This window comes from Ornithorhynchus anatinus, chromosome 2 (genome assembly GCF_004115215.2).
Source record: "Ornithorhynchus anatinus isolate Pmale09 chromosome 2, mOrnAna1.pri.v4, whole genome shotgun sequence".
NCBI lineage: Eukaryota > Metazoa > Chordata > Mammalia > Monotremata > Ornithorhynchidae > Ornithorhynchus > Ornithorhynchus anatinus.
The window spans coordinates 11,735,895-11,755,415 of NC_041729.1; the positions used below are offsets into that span (position 1 = coordinate 11,735,895).

General features: G+C 41.7%; 1 protein-coding gene and 1 long non-coding RNA gene across 14 annotated transcripts in view; one reads left to right on the forward strand and one right to left on the reverse strand.

Annotated features, from left to right (window-relative positions):
* Positions 1 to 19,521, forward strand: part of RIMBP2 (RIMS binding protein 2) — a 358,745-nt gene that overhangs the window by 228,204 nt on the left and 111,020 nt on the right. For all 13 annotated transcript variants that reach the window (XM_039910269.1, XM_029057608.2, XM_039910266.1 and 10 more), the window contains one exon: positions 4,069 to 4,191. In XM_039910269.1, the coding sequence (XP_039766203.1) occupies positions 4,069 to 4,191 (123 nt within the window). The remainder of the gene's footprint in view (positions 1 to 4,068; positions 4,192 to 19,521) is intronic.
* LOC103164819 overlaps positions 7,817 to 19,521 on the reverse strand; it is a 41,248-nt gene continuing 29,543 nt past the window's right edge. The window contains exon 4 of the long non-coding RNA XR_484354.2: positions 7,817 to 8,042. This is a non-coding gene — a long non-coding RNA (uncharacterized LOC103164819). The remainder of the gene's footprint in view (positions 8,043 to 19,521) is intronic.

Genomic DNA, 19,521 nt, shown 5'->3' on the forward strand with positions numbered 1-19,521 from the left:
TTGGAGTGAAATCGCAGCTTGATGTATTAGATCAGGAAAACAGGGAAGATTCAGGGCAGAAGAGAATGTGGCTTGACGCACAAAGGCAGTTAAAAAACTCTCATCTCTAAACAAATCACACGGAACCAATCCATTCGAAGCGGGGGAGTTTGTGGACCAAAATTTCAAGCCCGATAATAACATGATATTTATTAAGCACTTGTTATGGGCTGAGCATTGTGCTAAGCACTGGGGTAATAGTCTCGGCCGCACGGGGCTCACAGTCTTAGAAGAAAGGAGAAATTAGACACGCTGAGAGGCAAATAGGAAAATGGTGCTTCCGACAGCAAGAATCTTTGATGAGGAAGAATTGTTTGAGTGTCCTAATGAAGATTTTAGTGCGTATGCCTCCCTACCTACCTTATCCCTGGCGAAAGACCTCAGAAATCTGACCTGGAAGTCCCAAAAGGGAGCCTTCTATCTAAAGAATATGAGCTCAGAGTGGAAGTTAAATCAATCAAAAGGCTTGCTGCTGGGGCCTACACAAAGCACACTGTCATCTGTGCTCTCCTGACTCCTGGCACAACAAAGCCAGTTTCCGAGAAGGTGATGCTGACTCAGAATCGGGCCAATCTCCTAAAGAGCATCACCTCATTCAAAAGAAGTTTGTTCCTGGCAAGAGCCAGCAAGAGAAGCTGTTTCTTATTTTTCTTCTAAACGTGAAACTATCTGACTGTGACCCTTAGATTGCTCCTTGGAGGATATTTCCTGACCCTTCAAGAACCCAATAGATCTGGTTATGGGAGCCATTAAATAAAAGTTCAGAATCTGGTGCTGCAGCTGCAGAAAACACTTGCTGTGAGTACTGTCAGTTTGCACCTATCCTCCAGATGGCATGGATGGAAATATCCATTTTGAGCTCCTGCTTGCTTTAAGGGTATGCAGTGCTATTATTCCTTTTTACACGGGCACAGAATTAGGCTTGTGGCTGCTCTTCGCGTCCATAGATGAAAATTAAATATGACATTGCGAGTGTATGTCGTCCACAACTAAGAGAATGTGCTTTTAGTTTAGAGAGTAGTAGATCACCCTCTAGACTGTAAGCTCTTTGGGGGCAGAGAGAAGTGAAGGGACTTGCCCTAGGTCTCACAGCAGATAAGAGTCAGAGCTGGGATTAGAACCCATAACCTTCTGACTCCCAGGCCCGTGCTGGTGTATGATTCCAATACATCATCCTGGAAACCTGCAAACTGTAAATTCCTCCCTATAAACTGTAAGCTCCTTTTGGTCAGGGAATGTGTCTACCGACTGTTGTATCAAACTCTCCCAAATGTTTATTTCAGTGTTTGCCTCACAGTAAGCCCTCAATAAATACCAGTAATGGTTTATTTGATTCCAATTCTCCTAAGAACAGCTTTATATGCTGCTGTTGTGGACAAAGAGATCTCTGTTTTTGAAAAAGGAGACAGAGGATAGGTAATACCCTTTGCTAATGGTTTGCTTTTAATTTAATTTTATTTATATTAATGTCTGTCTCCACCTCTATACTATAAACTCATTGTGGGCAGAGAATATGTCTGTTTATTATTATATTGTACTTTGCCAAGCACTTAGTACAGTGCTTTGCACACAGTAAGTGCTCAATAAATACAATTGAATGAATGATCGCTTTATTAGATCGGGCTAGCAATCTGTCCAAAATACCCGCTCCCAAAATATTTTAGCTAAGCATTGATAACTCGAATGTAGAATCAAGGTCTTGAAGTTTCTCCAAGTTCAGTATTTCCAGTTTTCATAATTTTAAGTGATGGCTTGGATTTCAAATAGATTTTTGCACTTCTTCCTCGCTGTTTTTATTTTATCCCTCCACCACTGAGATAACCATGTCATTATCTTATCCTTTCCCCAATCACATTATTCTTCAACAATCCAGGTCAATCAGAGCAATCAAACAGAGGTTACAGCTAATTCTGGATGCTAATGGATTCTTCAGCCCATGTAGAGTTTCATCAAACATTCCAGAGGTTGATAATAAATGACTAATTCTCAAACTCTCCCCCCCCCCCCCCGCCCCGCCAATTCTAGGCTGCCGTCTTCTTACAGTTCACTGCAAGTGGGAAATCCTTTGAGAAAAAGATTGAAGAATAACTTAGAGCTATGAAAATCCACTTTGGCCCCAGTTTTTTGCCTCATGCTTCTATGCTGTCCCAAGTGTTTAGTATGGAGTATTGCTGTCAGTGAGTGCTCAATAAATATCATTACTAAGATGAAAGCCCCCAACTGGGGAATAGAGACATTTGAATGAGCCTATGAGCTCTTTAGGGGTAACATTCGCGTCTGCCAACTCTATTGCACTGTACTCTCCCAAGTGCTTAGGACAGTGCTCGGCACACAGTAAGAGCTCAATAAATACGATTGAGTGAATGAACAGTTGCTAAGTTGTAGCGGGAATACAACTTTTTCCAAATCACTAACCTTACCCCCGCCCCCCAGCGCCTTTTCTGGATCATTATTCTCCTAATTGCCTGCTGGAGATTGAGCACAGACAGTAGTTGGAACAGTTCTGACTCAGTCTTTTTTGTTTGGGATCAGAGGTATTGTTCATTCAGACTGTCACTTTTTCACCCCCAACACTTGAATTGTTTTTAAGATATATTGCAAACACATTCTTGACTTAGTCAACATACTTTAAATAAGCCAAAAGACAAGGACTTCCTTGGCATTTTTCAGAACAGTGCTTTTCAGGAAATGGAGTTGCAATAGATGGGTTGCCTAGTTTGTGCTTCCCATTTCTTTTTATCTGGTGGCTTTGAAATTGCCCACCTCCTTCTGATGGACCTCTCTTATCCCCCCACCCTATTTGCACTCGCGTCTATACCCCTTGACCACTTTGATACTCTTTCCCCATCTCACAATATTTATATCCATATCCTTCTACTCTTCCAATTCTCCATCTGTTCTATATTTTAATATCTTTCTCCCAAACTAGATTGTGAGCTCCTTGAGAGCAGGAGTACTGTCTACCAACTCTATTGCACTGTACCCTCCCAAGTATTAGGTACAGTGCTCTGCACACAGTAAGCACTCAATAATGCCGTTGGTTGATTGTGATTGTGCTTAGATGAATTTGTTCAGCTCAGTAGATGATGCACATCTACAGGATGTTACCTTTGAAAAATGTCACCTCTTGCTTCTGAAATAATTTTACAGGAATCTTGAGGTTCTGATAAGGTATAAGGTCTCCAATTTACCAAACCAGGGATTTAACTCTTTCCAGTCACCTCGATTGGCTTTCAGAGCGATTGGGAGTGGATTTAGTATAATATTCAACACCAAAAGACATCAGAACAATTCACTATCAGTCCAAGGTGGACAGGGACTGTATCTGATCTGATTGTGTGATTTACCTCAGTGCCCAGCATGGTATTTGGCCTTTAGTGAGCACTTAAGCAGTATTATTATTATGATGATAATCATCTTCATCAAATAATATGCAGCAGATGCACATATTAGAAATATGCTATTAGAGTCTTCTCCCACCGTGAAATGGCTTCCTAAATCAGACACTGCTTGGTTATAGGCAGGGAACATGCCTGCTACTTTTGTTGGATTGTCCTCTCACAAGCTATTAGTACAGTGCTCTACACATAGAAAGTGCTCAATAAATACCATTGATTGAATCCACCTTATTAATCCACCTTATTAATAAAACTTATTAATCAGGGGATTGGAGGAAGTCATGAATCTCAAAAGAGATAGTAAGAGTGGTACTTATTAGGCACTGGAATAGATACAAGGCAGTCAGACTGGATGCAGTCCCTTTCTTATATGAGGTTCACGATCTAAGACAGAGTGAGAACAAGATAAAACACTTGTTTTGCAGAAGGGGGAAATTGAGGCACAGAGAAGTTAGGTGATAAGGCCATGCAATAGGCAAGTGACAGAGCCGGGATTGGAACCCAGATCTCCCGACTCCTTTCCACCTTCCCCACTTGATTGCATTGGAAAGCCTTAGTTTTCTTTCATATATACATTTGGCTAAAGGCAACTTTACAGCAGTCTCTTTCTTCCCCCCGTGTCTCTCTCTAGGTGAAATCAGACTATGATCGTCTTAGCAGTATCCTCACCATAGTGACCAAAGAACGAGATTTGGCTGTGAAGCAGAACCACCAGCTCCAAGCCAAGCTGGAGAACCTAGAGCAGGTCCTGAAGGTAGGATGCTGCGGTGACGTTCGATGCCTTGATGTCTTGACTGTGTCTTAGAAAGATGAGAAGTGGTACTGATTTCCCAATGTAGCTTCTAAGCATTCTTTACCGTGGGGACTCCAGGATGGTTTCCCTCTTTTTATGGTAAAAAGCAATAAGTAATGAAACACTAATGTTTGAGGAAGTGTTGCTCTAAAACCAATTATGCTTGTCCATTGCTCATGTTGTTAAATACAGCTGGATGTGGGATTTGACTGCGGAGCCATCCAACGGAAATTGAGCTCCCTTAAGTGTAAAGACACCGGCAGGTGTCTGAGGGTAAAGGAGATGAATTCATGAATTTTAAGCTATTTCTCAGATGTGTAATTCACTCTGTTATAATGAGGAGAGTTAAGTCAGAAAATCACTTTATCGGAGGACAGGTAATTGGCTCCTAGTCATGCTTTTCTGATGTGTCAAAATCTGTTTAAACCTTTAGTGCAGTAGGATGCAAACTAGGAAGGAGAAGACCTGTGTTTAAGTCCCAGCTCTGCCATTGGTCATAATAATAATAATAATGTTGGTATGTGTTAAGCGCTTACTATGTGCAGAGCACCGTTCTAAGCGCTGGGGTAGACATAAGGGGAATCAGGTTGTCCCACGTGGGGCTCACAGTCTTCATCCCCATTTTGCAGATGAGGTAGCTGAGGCACAGAGAAGTTAAGTGACTCGCCCACAGTCACACAGCTGACAAGTGGCAGAGTGGGATTCGAACTCATGACCTCTGACTCCAAAGCCCGTGCTCTTTCCACTGAGCCACGCTGTGACCTGGGCAAGTCACTTAACTCCTCTGAACCTCAATTTCCTCATCTGTAAAATGAGGATAAGATATCTCGTGAGTCCCATGGGGACTGGGTCATAGGTGATAACCCTGTAGCTTCCTCGTTGTTTTAACCCATAGTGAATGCTTGATAAATAATATTATTATTATTGTTGCTAAAGTCACAGTTGAAGTACAGAGAAACTATTCCAGAAACAAGTTGCATTAATTCACACTTGGCAAGTTACTATTGTAAACAATAAGGCTAGACTTTGGATCTTAAAATCATGCAACTATTATAGCAATCTATCTCTTTTGTTGATGCTATTACAAGGGGCTGTCTCTCTTTTGAATCCACAAAAGATTTGATTTAATATATAACTCCCAGACTAATGCAGTAATCAAGGCAGGGTAGGATGAGCGTGAGGATTGACATGGTAGCAGTTTGGATAGAGAGGAAAGGGTGGATTTTAGCGATGTCGTGGAGGTTGTACTGACCTGATTTGGTGGCAGACTGAATATATGGGTGCAGTGAGAGAGATGAGTTGAGGATAATGCCAAGATTATGGGCTTGTGAGACAAAGAGAATGCTGGTGTTGTCTACAGTGATGCAAAAGTTAGGGTGAGGACAGGGTTTGGGTGGGAGGATTAGGAGTTCTGTTTTGGACATGTTAAGTTTGAGGAGTCATGGGAACATACCCTATTAATTTTGTTAATGAGGTGCACATTCCCTTGATTCTATTGATCGTGATTATGTTGTCTTTTTTTTGTCCCTCCGTCTCCCCCAGTTAGACTGTGAGCCCATCACTGGGCAGGGATGGTCTCTATCTGTTGCCGAATTGTATATTCCAAGCGCTTAGTACAGTGCTCTGCACATAGTAAGCGCTCAATAAATACTATTGAATGAATGAATACAAGTAGAGATGACCTGATGGCAGCAGGAAATATGAGATTGCAGAGAAGGAGAAAGATCAAGTCTGAAGATGTAGATTTGGGAATCATCAGCAAAGAGATGGTAGTTGAAACCATGGGAGTAAATGAGTTCTCCAGGGGAGTGGGTGTAGAAGGAGAATAGAATGGGACCCAGAAGTAGCGTGGCTCAGTGGAAAGAGCCCGGTCTTGGGAGTCAGAGGTCATGGGTTCGAATATCGGCTCTGCCACTTGTCAGCTGTGTGACTGTGGGCGAGTCACTTCACTTCTCTGTGCCTCAGTTCCCTCATCTGGAAAATGGGAATTAACTGTGAGCCTCACGTGGGACAACCTGATTACCCTGTATCTCCCCCAGCGCTTAGAACAGTGCTCTGCACATAGTAAGCGCTTAACAAATACCAACGTCATCATCATCAGAACTGAGCCTTGAGGGGCTCCCACTGTTAGCAGGTGGAAAGCAGAGCAGGAGCCTGCAAAAGAGAGTGAGAATGAGTGGCCAGCCATTTCTGATTCTTCTGAACCATGGCTCTCTGATCCCTCCAAGTTAGACTCTGAGCCCCATGTAGGACAGGGACTGTGTCCAACCTGATTAACCTGTGTCTACCCTAGTGCTTAGTACAGTGGGTGGCACGTAGTAAGCGCTTAACAAGTACCATAATTATAGTTATCATCATCTGAATTTAATAATAATAATGTTGGTATTTGTTAAGTGCTTACTATGTGCAGAGCACTGTTCTAAGCGCTGGGAGAGATACAGGGTGATCAGGTTGTCCCACGTGAGGCTCACAGTCTTCATCCCCATTTTACAGATGAGGCAACGGAGGCCCAGAGAAGTTAAGTGACTTGCCCACAGTCACACAGCTGACAAGTGGCAGAGTCAGGATTCAAACCTCTGGCCTCTGACTCCCATGCTTGGGATCTTTCCACCGAGCCATGTTGCTTCCCCGTCAACCATCAACCAATTTACCATCAACCAGTTCCTCCCCTTCTCCCACTTGCCGCAAACAAAACTCTCAATGACCCTATCCTATCCTGGACTTTCTGGAAATATATGATTACTGCCAAAGTGAGGGATGTATCCAAATTTGAACTTCTGGCTTCCATACTAAAGCTTATTTTGTGTGAGGTCTTTTGTTCCTTTATTTGCATGACTGGGTAAGAATGAGCAACAGCATCCCATCCAGGTACTTTTAAACCCTCTCTTTTATATGAGAAGCAGCATAGCCTAGTGGAAAGAGCCCCGTCTTGGGAGTCAAAAGGCCCTGAGTTCTAATTCCCGTTCCATCACTTACTTGCTCTGTGACCTGGGGCAAATCACTTAACTTCTCTGTGTCTCAGTTCCCTCATCTGCAAAATGGGGAGTCAGAACGTGTTCTCCTTCCTACTTAAACTGTGAGCCCTATGTGGGACTTCATTATCTTCTATATGTCCCAGTGCTTAGTACATTCCTTGGCACGTAGTAACCGCCTAACAAATACCACAATCATTATTGTTATTATTATTATTATTAGAAGCAGTATTATACCCCAGGACCCATTTCACATACATTTCTTAATTTATAAAGTTTTAGTATATCCTAAGAATATACCCTTTTTACCCAGTAGTTTATCAGTATGGTTCACGAGGAGCCACCTGAATCTGGTGGTGGTTGTAGAAGGGGTAATCATAGTAAAGACATTTATTGAGCACCCACGGTGTGCAATATGCTGTACTAAGCGGTTGGGAAAGTACAACATAAGAATGAGCCACATTCCCTGTCCACAAGCAGTCTCCCTCTCTAATGGGAAGATGGATGTAAAAAATGATTTACAAATAGGATTATCAGAATAAATTACTATAACAATCAATCATTCATATGTACATATGGCTTGAGGGTGACTATAAATTAATATGTCTGTGCTATAATTAATCCATACATTTTGAAAATGCACAGGAATTAGGTTGTTGAAGACAAAATGGAGTTTGGTGAAAAGTCTGTGGAGGACTCCATTTTAGATTCTTTTGAAGAAAGGATGGTGTTTTTTATTCAGATTTACAAGAGGGATTTGCAGCAGTCTCAGGATTTTCTTTTTTATAATGCAAATTCTTCTCTCAGGAAGCCATTCGTCTCCTCTTTCCTCTGTCTTTTCTAAAGAAGAAAATGATAAAGATCATTAGCCCATTGCAATCTTCTGTTTTCTGTTTTGAAAAGCAACCGATTTGTCAGTCTTTTATATTATTCCACCAAAAATATCAAAAGAGGAGACTTAAAATCCCTGAGGATTTTCAAAGGATCCAAACTGATTTCAGATGTACCAAATATATCATTATTGTACTGCTCCCGAGAAAGGATAATTCTGGGAGAGCAAGAAAATTGAGAGCATCCTAGCAAAAACTTGAAGAAGAAAGGGATTCCAAAACAGAGCCCAGCAGGTCAGCAGATTCTTTTACCCCTCTCACTTTTCTTCCTCTCCCACACATGCCCACTTCTCTTTATGGAAAGATCGTGAAAACAGCATGAATACTTTTTTCCTAGTAATATCTAAGCAACAAACCACAGCCTTCTTCTAAAAGATGGGTGTGGTGAAATATCCTCCAGTGTTTGAAGAGTAATCATCTTCGGCCCTCTTTTCGAAAGTCCTCTCTCCATGGAGAATCTTGATTTAACTATGTCTCCTAATTCACACCCCAGCCCCAGTGCACCCACCCCTCTCTCTGTCTGTTTCTCTTTCTCCATCCTTCATGTTGAAATTTGATTCTGTTGGTAAAATCCTGCCTAAACATGTGGGTGGGGTTGAATGTGCAACCGATATGTCACTGTAAATGGTGGCATGCAAAAATGGTCTTTTCCCACATCTGGTGTGTTAAACCATTTTAAGACACCTGTCACTTTTCAAATCTGCCTTTTGGTCTCCCAATTTTCCATGAGACTCTACACTGTAGGCAGGGAATGTGTCTGTTTATTGTTATATTGTACTCTCCCCAACTCTTAGTATAGTGCTTTTCCCACAGTAAGCGCTCAATAAATGTAATTGAATTAATGAATGAATGCGTATATGTTGATTTACGCCTGTTGCTTCCAGTGCTGGAAGTAAGCCTGAATCTAGGTCCCTTTAAAGAAAATAGTAATATTTGTTAAGCACTTACTATGTGCCAAGCACTGAACTAGCACTAGGGTAGATAAAATATAATCAGGTCAGAAACAATCCCCTGTCTCATGTGGGACTTACAGTCTAGGAACAAAGGAGAACAAAAATTTCATCCCCATTTACAATGGGGAAATTGAGACCCAGAGAAGTTAAATGACTTGCTCAAGGTCACACTGTAGGTATGTGGAAGAAATGGGATTGGAACCCAAGTCCTCCGCTTCCCAGGCTTGTGTCTTTCCACTAGCCCCACCGAGTCCTAGGATGGTGGGGACTATGGAGTTGTCAGAGGCTGCTGGTGTTTGTTAGAGATTTTCTTTTGATTTTCAGCCCTGCCTGCTTCTCCATTAAATAATAAACCTTTTGAAAACAGGGATCAAACCTTTTCCCTCGTTTTGAATGGTCCCACAACCATCTGGCCCAGGAGGTGCTCAAAAAGTGCTTGGGATGCTAGAGACCCAGTGGGGGCAGGCCTCTTTTACTTTTCACATGCTAGGCTGCCGGTAGGCCCTCATTTCTGAATATATTAACTTGCCATTTGATGCTGAGCATGAGTCACAGGTGCTATTAAAGAAGTTGCCCAAAAAGGCAGCTTTATCTTCTGTGGAAGGTCCATGTCTCACTGTCCTCTAGAAGATTCGACCCCCTTACTGCTTTGAAGACCTTCAACTGAGGAGTCAACTGATTGCTACCCAGATTTGTCCGTTATTCTCTTAAAAGGTGTACTAGCCTCCCTAATTCACTTGCCTCTTCTTTGTCTAAGGTGGATGGATTGCGGAATTTATTTTAGAGCCTGTCTCCCCGGGTAGATCATAAAGTCTCTGAGGGCAGGGATCGTGTCTACCAACTCTACTGTATTCTACCAAGCACTTAGAACAGCACTCGCCACAGAGGCAGTACTAAATAAACAGATCGACGGATGACAGGACTAAGTATTCTGTTGCTGATGGAAATCTTTGGCTATTTCCCTTTCATGATTCACACCTGGAACAGCAGGATGTTTTTTGGTTGGTTAGATTAATCATTGTAATAGACCTTATCTTATTTGATGGTCCCTGGAAATGCCCATCTACCACAGACTCCTTTGCAAAAACCTCCATTTAGCTGTGGCTTAGATTTTTGTGTTTTTTTCCACTCGTGGAAGTCATCCAAAGATACCGTATCCATAAAACATCCCACTGGGAGACATGATGACAGTGAAGGGGTCCCAAGCTGGGAAATGGGAAAAGGTTACTTTCTATTTCCATTTCCCAGAAGCCACAGGGCATAGTGGATAGAGCATGGGCTTGGGAATCAGAAGGTCATGGGTTTTCATTTTCATTTCATTCAATAGTATTTATTGAGCGCTTACTATGTGCAGAGCACTGTACTAAGCGCTTGGGATGAACAAGTCGGCAACAGATAGAGACAGTCCCTGCCGTTTGACGGGCTTACAGTCTAATCGGGGGAGACGGACAGACAAGAACAATGGCACTAAACAGCGTCAAGGGGAAGAACATCTCGTAAAAACAATGGCAACTAAATAGAATCAAGGCGATGTACAATTCATTAACAAAATAAATAGGGTAACGACAAAATAAATAGGGTAACGACAAAATAAATAGGGTAACGACAAAATAAATAGGGTAACGACAAAATAAATAGGGTAACGACAAAATAAATAGGGTAAATAGGTTCTAATCCCACCTCTGCCACTTGTCGGCTGTGTGGCCGTGGCAAGTCCCGTCACTTCTCTGTGCCTCACTTGCCTGATCTGTAAAGTGGGAATTGAGACTGTCAGCCCCAAGGACTGTGTCCAATCCAATTTGCTTGTATCCACCCAGTGCTTAGTACAGTGTCTGGCACCTAGTGTTTAACAAATACCACAGTTGTTTTTTTCCCCATTCCCCTGGTAAGGATGTGTATTTAGCTCCTGAACAGATTGCCTCAGCCACAAGTGTTTTGTTTAATTTTAAATGGGAGGATTTAGAATCCAATAACAGCACTCTAGAACTTCAAGCAAGATCCATGTCAGCTCCGTGCTCTGAGTTCTTCAGAGGCAACTGCCTTTAAACTGGAATAGGATTTCTCTCAGACCGCCAAAACAACGGCAAATTGGAGGGGAGAGCATCTCTATAGAAATGAGCAAGCTTCCGTGGCACTATGAAAGTTAGCATGAAGCGATCCTGCACAAAGAACAGTAGAAGTCTGGGATAAAGCAAAGCAGCCTAATTCAATGTGCCTCCCAGGTGGGACTGGTTCAGGGAGACTCATGAATATTTCAGGCGGGGTCAAAACATGAAATCAACCCTGAAAGGCAGTAAGCTCATATGTTTGTCATCTAAGTCCTCTAGACTGTAAGCTCCTTGTGGGCATGGAATGTGTCTACAAACTCTGTTATACTCTCCCAAAAACTAAATACAGTGCTGTGCACACAATAAGTACACAAGAAGTACAACTGATTGTTTGATCTTAGTCACACATCTGCTGGGAAGTAGTTTATCATAAAGAATACAGAAGCATGCAAGCACATACAGAGCGTAGCTACTTTTGGATCTCTAGAACTCTACACACAAGGCTGGAGAAATGAGCATATTATTGCTGGAACTTAGTGTCATCCATAATTTTTCACTTGTGAAGTAATTCAATTTATTTAATACAACCGAATCCAACCAGCTCTGAACACAGAAAGATCAGATATACAATCTCATAGTCTGTATTACAAGACAGAGAGATTTGTGTCTAATATGACTTTGCAGTTAAAAAAGACACTTAAGACCATCTTTTCTCTAGACAGAAATATGACAAATGTGGGTTTAAATTTGCTTGTTTTTGCTCTGTTGGAGGTAGAGTGCTCTGAACACAGTAAGTGCCTAGTGAATATCACTGATTGATTGGAGGTAGGAAAAGTACAAGATGGAGGGAGAGAGAGGGAGAGAAAAGGAGAGAGATTGCATGTAAAACCACTTAGTTTACCCTAACTATGAGATTTTAATTTTACCAGAAACAACGAATGCATGGCACATATGGTGAAACAAAATGAATTCTCCAAAACGTGATACAAATGTCAGCCTCCTTAAAGTGATACTTAAGGTTTCATTGTGGAGTTAAATAATGATGTTAATTTTATTTCATGTGATAACTGTAGCGTTATGTGCCAATGTTATTATATTAAGTGCTTACTATGTGCCGAGCCTTGACCATAGTGCTAAAGTGGATACAAGATACTGACTTGGGGCATAGTCTCTTTACCACAAGGAGTTAATAGTCTAAGAGAAAGGGCAAAGAGGTATCATTTCCCCATTAGATACCTGAGGAAACGGAGGCACAGAGAAGTTAAGTGACTTGGCCAAGGTTACACAGCAGGCGAGTGGCAGTGCTGTGACTAAAACTCGGGTTTCCTGACTTCCAGTCTCATTTTCTTTCCATTAGGTCACACTGCTTTCGTTATGCATGGCATTTTCAAACTTATAATTCATATGTCATCCGTAATTATCTACATTACATGTTGACTTTTTAGTTTCCTGCTATTGCTTATGTGGCTCTTTTAAAAATATTAATAATTAAAAATAGGTTGAAATGACATAGAACTACTCTTTCGTATTACATTCTAATAAAAATAATGCTAATAACTGGTATTTATTAAATGTTTACTATGTGCCAGGCACTGTACTAAGCACTGAGGTAGATATAAGGAAGTCACGTTAGACACAGTCCCTGTCCCATATGGGGCTCACAGTCTTCATCCCCATTTTACAGATGAGATAATGGAGGCACAGCGAAGTGAAGTGACTTGCCCAAGTAGCAGAGCCGGGATTAGAGCCCAGATCGTTCCGACTCCCACATCTGGGCTCTCTCCACTAGGCCACACTGCTTCTTCTTAGTTCCTTAAATTTTCAGTCAACAACAGATGGTCCATGACTGAATCCATTTGGACCATCTTGGTGGATGTTGATTAAACTGCCGAGTCAACACAGGACATTCGTCAATCACTTAAGATAGCTCTGAGAGTCAAGCCTGGTAAGATGAAGCACTAATGCCAGGTTGGTACAGGGCATTAAATTTGTTTGACTCTAGGCTCCTTGAGGGGTGTTAACCCATGGTCTGAAATGCTGAGTAGGAAACACAAACCATTAAATAAAAAACTCTAAAGGCTGACGTTCAGTGCACAGCATTATTATATAAAGAGTTGTTATAAGAGCTGAAAACCTAGGGGAGAAGCAAGTAAACTATACAAGCTGAATTCCCCATAGCCATATTTTTTAAAAAAAGATCTGTATCTTCCCACAGGCTGTTGTTTAAAAAGTGAGAGCAATCTGTAGTGTTTCAATTACTGAAGATGTTTTTGCCGGCAAAAGGATGTCTCTGAAATTTCTGTGATACTTCCCGCCTCCCCCGCCTGAATGACATCCTTCCTTGTTGGGGCTGGTGGAGAGACATGTCTTTAGGTCTACTCTTCTTATTCTACTTCTGAAGGCAGCCAATTCGGAGATGCTCATTTTAAGCTGTATTTCCAAGAAAGAAACGCAGCGTTCGTCTCATTATTCCCGAGAGCGGTTCGTCCTCTGACAAACTGAGGATCCGAACTGTCTAGAAGTACACTACCATCATTTTATTAGGTTGATTTTACATTTAGGGAAAATGAGCTTTGCAATTATTTTCCAACAGCCCTTATATTCCCAAGACACTTGCCACAGAAGCTTAGCCCCGCTCCGTCACTAATTCTTACCTCATACTTTCTACTCTTGAAAATAAGGCCCTGCCAAACGGAGGGAGTCTTGCAAAGTACTGGAACCTAGAACCTGACCTTAATCTTGAGGAAGTCACCCCACCACTCAGCCATGAAATGTGGCAAATCAGCTGGCTCTGAAAATATGCAGAGATCTTCAAGCATTGAGAGAAAATAATGGAAATTTCCAGAGTTAAATCACACCTTTACCAACGCCAAGAACTCTCTGTGGGCAACATGTCTACCAACTCTATTATATTGTTATGTTGTACTCTCCCAAACGCTTAGTACAGTTCTCTACTCACAGTAAGCACTAAATAACTGTGATCGATTGATTGATAGATTGACTCCTTCTTCCATCCCTGACCATCATTTTCAACCACTCAGTCTCCAATGGCTCCTTCCCCACTGATTTCAAACATGTCTATGTATCCCCCCTCCTAAAAAATTCCTCCAGTGACTGCTTAACATCCTCCAGTTATAGCCCCCATCTTCCTCCTGCCATTCCTCTCAAAACTTCTTGAGTGAGTTTCCTAAACCCGCTGCCTTCACTTTGTCTCCTCCAGTTCTCTCCTTGGCTCTGGGGAATGTGGCTTCTGCCCTCTCCACTCTATGGAAACTTTCCTCTCTAAGGTCACAAATAACCTTCCTTGCCAAATTGAATGTCTTCTAGTTTTATTTTTATGGTATTTATTAAGTGCTTTCTATGTGCTAGGCACTGTACTGAACAGTGGGTTAGATAGCAGCATGGCTCAGTGGAAAGAGCCTGGGCTTCGGAGTCAGAGGTCATGGGTTCGACTCCCGGCTCTGCCACTTGTCAGCTGTATGACTGTGGGCGAGTCACTTCACTTCTCTGTGCCTCAGTTACCTCATCTGTAAAATGGAGATTAACTGTGAGCCTCACATGGGACAGCCTGATTACCCTGTATCTACCCCAGCGTTTAGAACAGTGTTCTGCACATAGTAAGCGCTTAACAAATACCAACATTATTAGATCAGATGTTTGAATTGGACACAGTCTCAGCCCCACATAGGGCTCACAGTCTTAATCCCCATTTTACAGATGAGGTAACTGAAGCACAGATAAGTTAAGTGACTTGCCCAAGGCCACACAGCAGGCAAGTGGCAAAATCCGGATTAGAGCCCTGATCCTCTTACTCCCAGGCTTGTGCTCTTTCCTCTAGGTTATGTTGCTTCTCTTGTCCATTCCATTCCTCCTCAATCGCTCAGCTGCTTTCAAACATGATGGACCACTCTTTTTTCTTGGAAACATTATCCAACCTTGGCTTCACTGACACTGTTCTCTGCTGGTTCTCCTCTCATCTCTCTGGCTGCTCCTCAGTGTCCTTCAAGGATTCCTTCTCTGCCCCTCACCTTCTAACTGCAGGAGTGCCTCAGCATTCACTTCTGAGTCTTCTATTCTCTATCTACTCCCACCGCCTTGGATAACTCATTCGTTCCCACAAATTCACCTACCATCACTACACAGATGATTCTTATTGTGCCCTGTATGCAGTAAGAGCTCAATAAATAAGAATTGAATGAATGATTCCCAAATCTACCTCCCCGGACCCAACCTCTCTCTTTCCATGTAGTCTTGCAATTCCTTCTACTTTCAGACCACTTGGTTGTCCTGCTGAGGCCTCAGATTTAAATTGTTCAAAACAGTACTTCTCATTTTCCCATCCAAATGCTGTCCTCTTCCAGATAGTGTCATAAATATAGACAACACCACTATCCTCCCTTTCTCACGAACTTGTAACCTTGGCGTTATCCTCATTCATTCATTCATTCAGTCATATTTATTGAGCACTTACTGTGTGCAGACCACTGTGCTAAGTGCTTGAAAAGTAAATTCAGCAATAAAGAGAGACAATCCCTGCCCACACCAGGTCTACAGTCCTCAATTCAACTTTCTCATTCAGTCCACAAATTCAGTTACCAAATCCTGTTGGCTCTACCTTCTCAACTGCACCAAATATTGTATCAGCCTCCTTAAACATTGTCCTAATCTCCCCACTCCTCAAGAACCTCCAATGGTTGCTCATCATCTCCATACCAAATAGAAACTCCTTACCATTGGGTTTAATGCCCTCAATCGGCTCTACCCTTCCTACCTCACCTCACTGATTTCCTACTACAAACCAACCAGCACACTTTGTTCCTATAATGTTAACCTACTCATTGTAACTCAATCTCATTTTTTTTTGCCTCCCACCCTTTGCTATGTCCTCCCTCTGTCCTGGAATTCCCTCCTCCTTCACATCCAATGGTCCACCCCTCTCCCCCCTTCCTTAAAAACCCTTCTAAAATAAAATCACCTCTGAGAGGACTTACTTAAACCCTAACTTCTCCATTTGCCTTCTCTTCTGCGTTATTTCCCCTATTGGCTCTCCCTTCTCTGTTGCCTTTGCACTTTGGTCTGTAACCCTTAAAGCTCTTTTATTTTCACTCTTCCCCAACAGCACTTTTGTACATATCCATCTGTAATGCATCTTAATATCTGTCTCCCACTCTAATCTGTAAATTCCTTGGGGATAGGGATCATGTATATTTACTCTATTGTAGTGTACTCTTACACAGTAAGTGCTCAGTAAATACCACTGATTGATCAATTGATTCTGCTTGATACTGAGAGGGATGGGAAAGTATTGGAGGGACAGAATGATTTGTTTTTTAAGTGATATGGGCAGCAGAGTTAAGTATGGCCTGGAGAGGAGAAGGTTGGAGGCAGGGAGGTCAGTGAGCAGAGGCTGATTAGAAGTCCAAGATGGCATATGAGAAGTGGAAAGAATTTAATGTCTGCCTCCCCCTCTAGACTGTAAACTTGTTGAAGACAGGGAACATATCTATCAACTCTTTCGTATTATACTTTCCCAAGCGCTTATTCAGTGCTCTTTATAAGGTAAATACCACCGATTGATTGAATGATTGAGTGTAAGGGTCAGATGCGAGGATAGAACCGACAAGATTTGGCGTCTAACTGAATATAGGGTTTAGCAAGAGAGATTAGTAGGGAGGATGGTGACATTGTCAACAGTGATGGGAAGGTCAACAACATCAGCTGCAAGGGAACAGATGTAAAGGGAGGGAATTGGCGGGGTGCATTCTAGGGAAGGGGCTTAAGAGAGTTTCGAAAGAGGAAATAGTATTAGTTTGGATCTGGCAGTGACAAATCAGGAATCTAATTAAGATGGAATTCAGCCTGTTGAAGATGATAGGTCCTTTAAACCATCTTAAAATCCTTTCAAAGTCTCTATGCACTTCATAAACCACTCTAGCTAATTTAACTATGAATGGCTCCTAAAATGTTGTTTTTCTAAATCGAAGAAAAGGTCCTTCTATTCCTAAAAGGTAGGTCATATCTTTTTAATTTCGTAACAACATCATGTTTCTCCCAAAGTTACAAAAGGTTCATAATGACTTTCCTATAATCAGATTGTTAGTGAGGCTTTAAAAACTTTGAGTTTTAGCTTTGCCCTGTAAATGAGCCTCAAGTTTAAATAAGTAGCATCATTCATACATCCATTAAAACTTCCCATTAAGGGTATCAAAGAACTCTTTGTGCCCAAATAAAAAATGAGCTCAAGACTAATCATCAGCAGACTAAAGATAAAAAAAAACAAAACAACACACACAGAACAAAAACATTTCTCTCAGCCACTCACTGGACGTCAGATTTGTTGTTTTCACTTTCACAGCACTTTTCTTTTTCCTTTTTGTTTTTATTTCAATGGCACTTGTTAAGTGCTTACTGTGTGCCAGGCACTATATTAGGACTGGAGCAGATGCAAGCTAATTCCTTAAATCATATTTATTGAGTGCTTACTATGTGCAGAGCACTGTACTAAGCGCTTAATCAGGTTGGACCTAGTTCATGTCCCATATAGGGCTCACAATATTAATCTCCATTTTACAGAAACAACTGAGGCACAGAAAAGTGAAGTGACTTGCCCAAGGTCACACAGCAGACAAGTGGCAGAACCAGGATTAGAACCCAGATCCTTTTGATTCCCAGGTCCATGTTTTCTCCACTAGGCCACACTGCATTTCCCAACCCTAATCTTATCCTCGGCCTACCTGTTTTGTGATGAAGTTTTCTAAGAGACAAAAGGTGGAATTTGCATTTTACATTTCAAATATATTTAAAATAAAAGGCTCTGTGCCAGTACAAAATTGGTTTTTATTAAATTTATTACTTATATGCAAAACAGAGACCTTTCATTAGCCCCTGTCAGGGTTTTAGAAATAGCTACAAAATACATGGGCCAGTCATTTTGCCTTTCTACCAGACTCTTAACTTGCTCTTGTTGCCTCTGTCTTTTTCCTTATCCCTTATGACAAAACATATTAAATCACTGGAGTTTACTGCGGAATCAAAGACCCTCAGTTGTAGTTTTCAAGTTGTATTAATGTTTTCAAACTCATATCCTGTGTTCCCACAGAACGTCCCCAACAAAACTCTCCAGTGATCTCCGAGAGATGAGAACATCACTTGGAGATTGATTTCTTTAATCGGAATATTTCTTGGAGTTATCTCGCGAGGAATGGGCACTTTATTGCTTTGGTGGTTGCACTATCCAAAGATCCGTCTGCAGAGTGAAATTCTCTGGGACAACAGATGGATCTTCTCCATGGTTGATGCTAAGAAAGAGAAATCCCCTCTTGGCTTAGTGGGGTGAGGCAGAGCAGGGCAAGAGGGGTTCGGATGTGCCATGTGGGACAATTCTGTGTTGCCCAGCATCAACTTTGACACCATAAGCCTTTCTGTGGGACTTGAAGTAATTTAGCCATGGCTTCTGGTCTGCCCACTATGGGGTGCGTGACCGGCTAACTCTGAAATTCCACGCTGCTCTCCTACGTGAAGGACTTTCCGTGTTGAGAGGATCAGCTACCCTGGGTCAGAGTGGGCATTGCTTCAGGATTTCCCCAGACACCTGATTTTTAGCTGTCTCGCTTGCTGATTGTGCAGAGATGATTTGAAAGGAAAGCCAAGGAATGATTAAAGCTGATCAAACCGATTCAATTCGAGTCAGGATTGACCCAGATTTCCCCTTTGCTGACCCAATTTGTTACACAGTAAATGATTCCAGATAGGCAAGTTACTGCTTCTCTCAGAGCTTCTTTTTCCTCAGCTGTTTCAGTACTTTCCATTTCTAGGGAAAAGGGAAGCTGTTTTGAGAGGATGGAAGATTAACCAGACATAGGGAGCAGCCTAATAATAATAATAATAGTGATAGTAATAATAATAGTAATAATGGTGATATTTCTTAGGTGCTAACTTTATGCCAAGCAGTGTGCTAAGAGCTGGGGTAGATACAAAAAATCAAATAATAATATTAATAATAATAACTGGTATTTGTTAAGCACTTACTATGTGCCAGGCACTGTACTAAGCACTGGGGTTAGATGCACACCCTGTCCCAAATGGGACTCACAGTCTTAATCTCCATTTTACAGATAAGGTAACTGAGGCACAGAGATATGATATATTTCCTGTCCCACATGGTATTTACAGTCTAAGAAGGTCTACAGGTGAGGAAACTGAGGTACAGAGAAGCAAAGTAACTTGCCCCACATCACACATCTCCTTACTTCCAGTCCTATTCTCTTACATTAAGTCGCACTGCTCTCTTGAGAATCTGGGAGAAGTTGCCTACCAATTTTTGGACTTCAAAAAATGCATTAAAGTCCGATAAGAGTCTGGTCCATGTACATACTTTGAGCCAGCTGTTAAAATAAAATCATGTCATTGTCGATCAATAAATTGTATT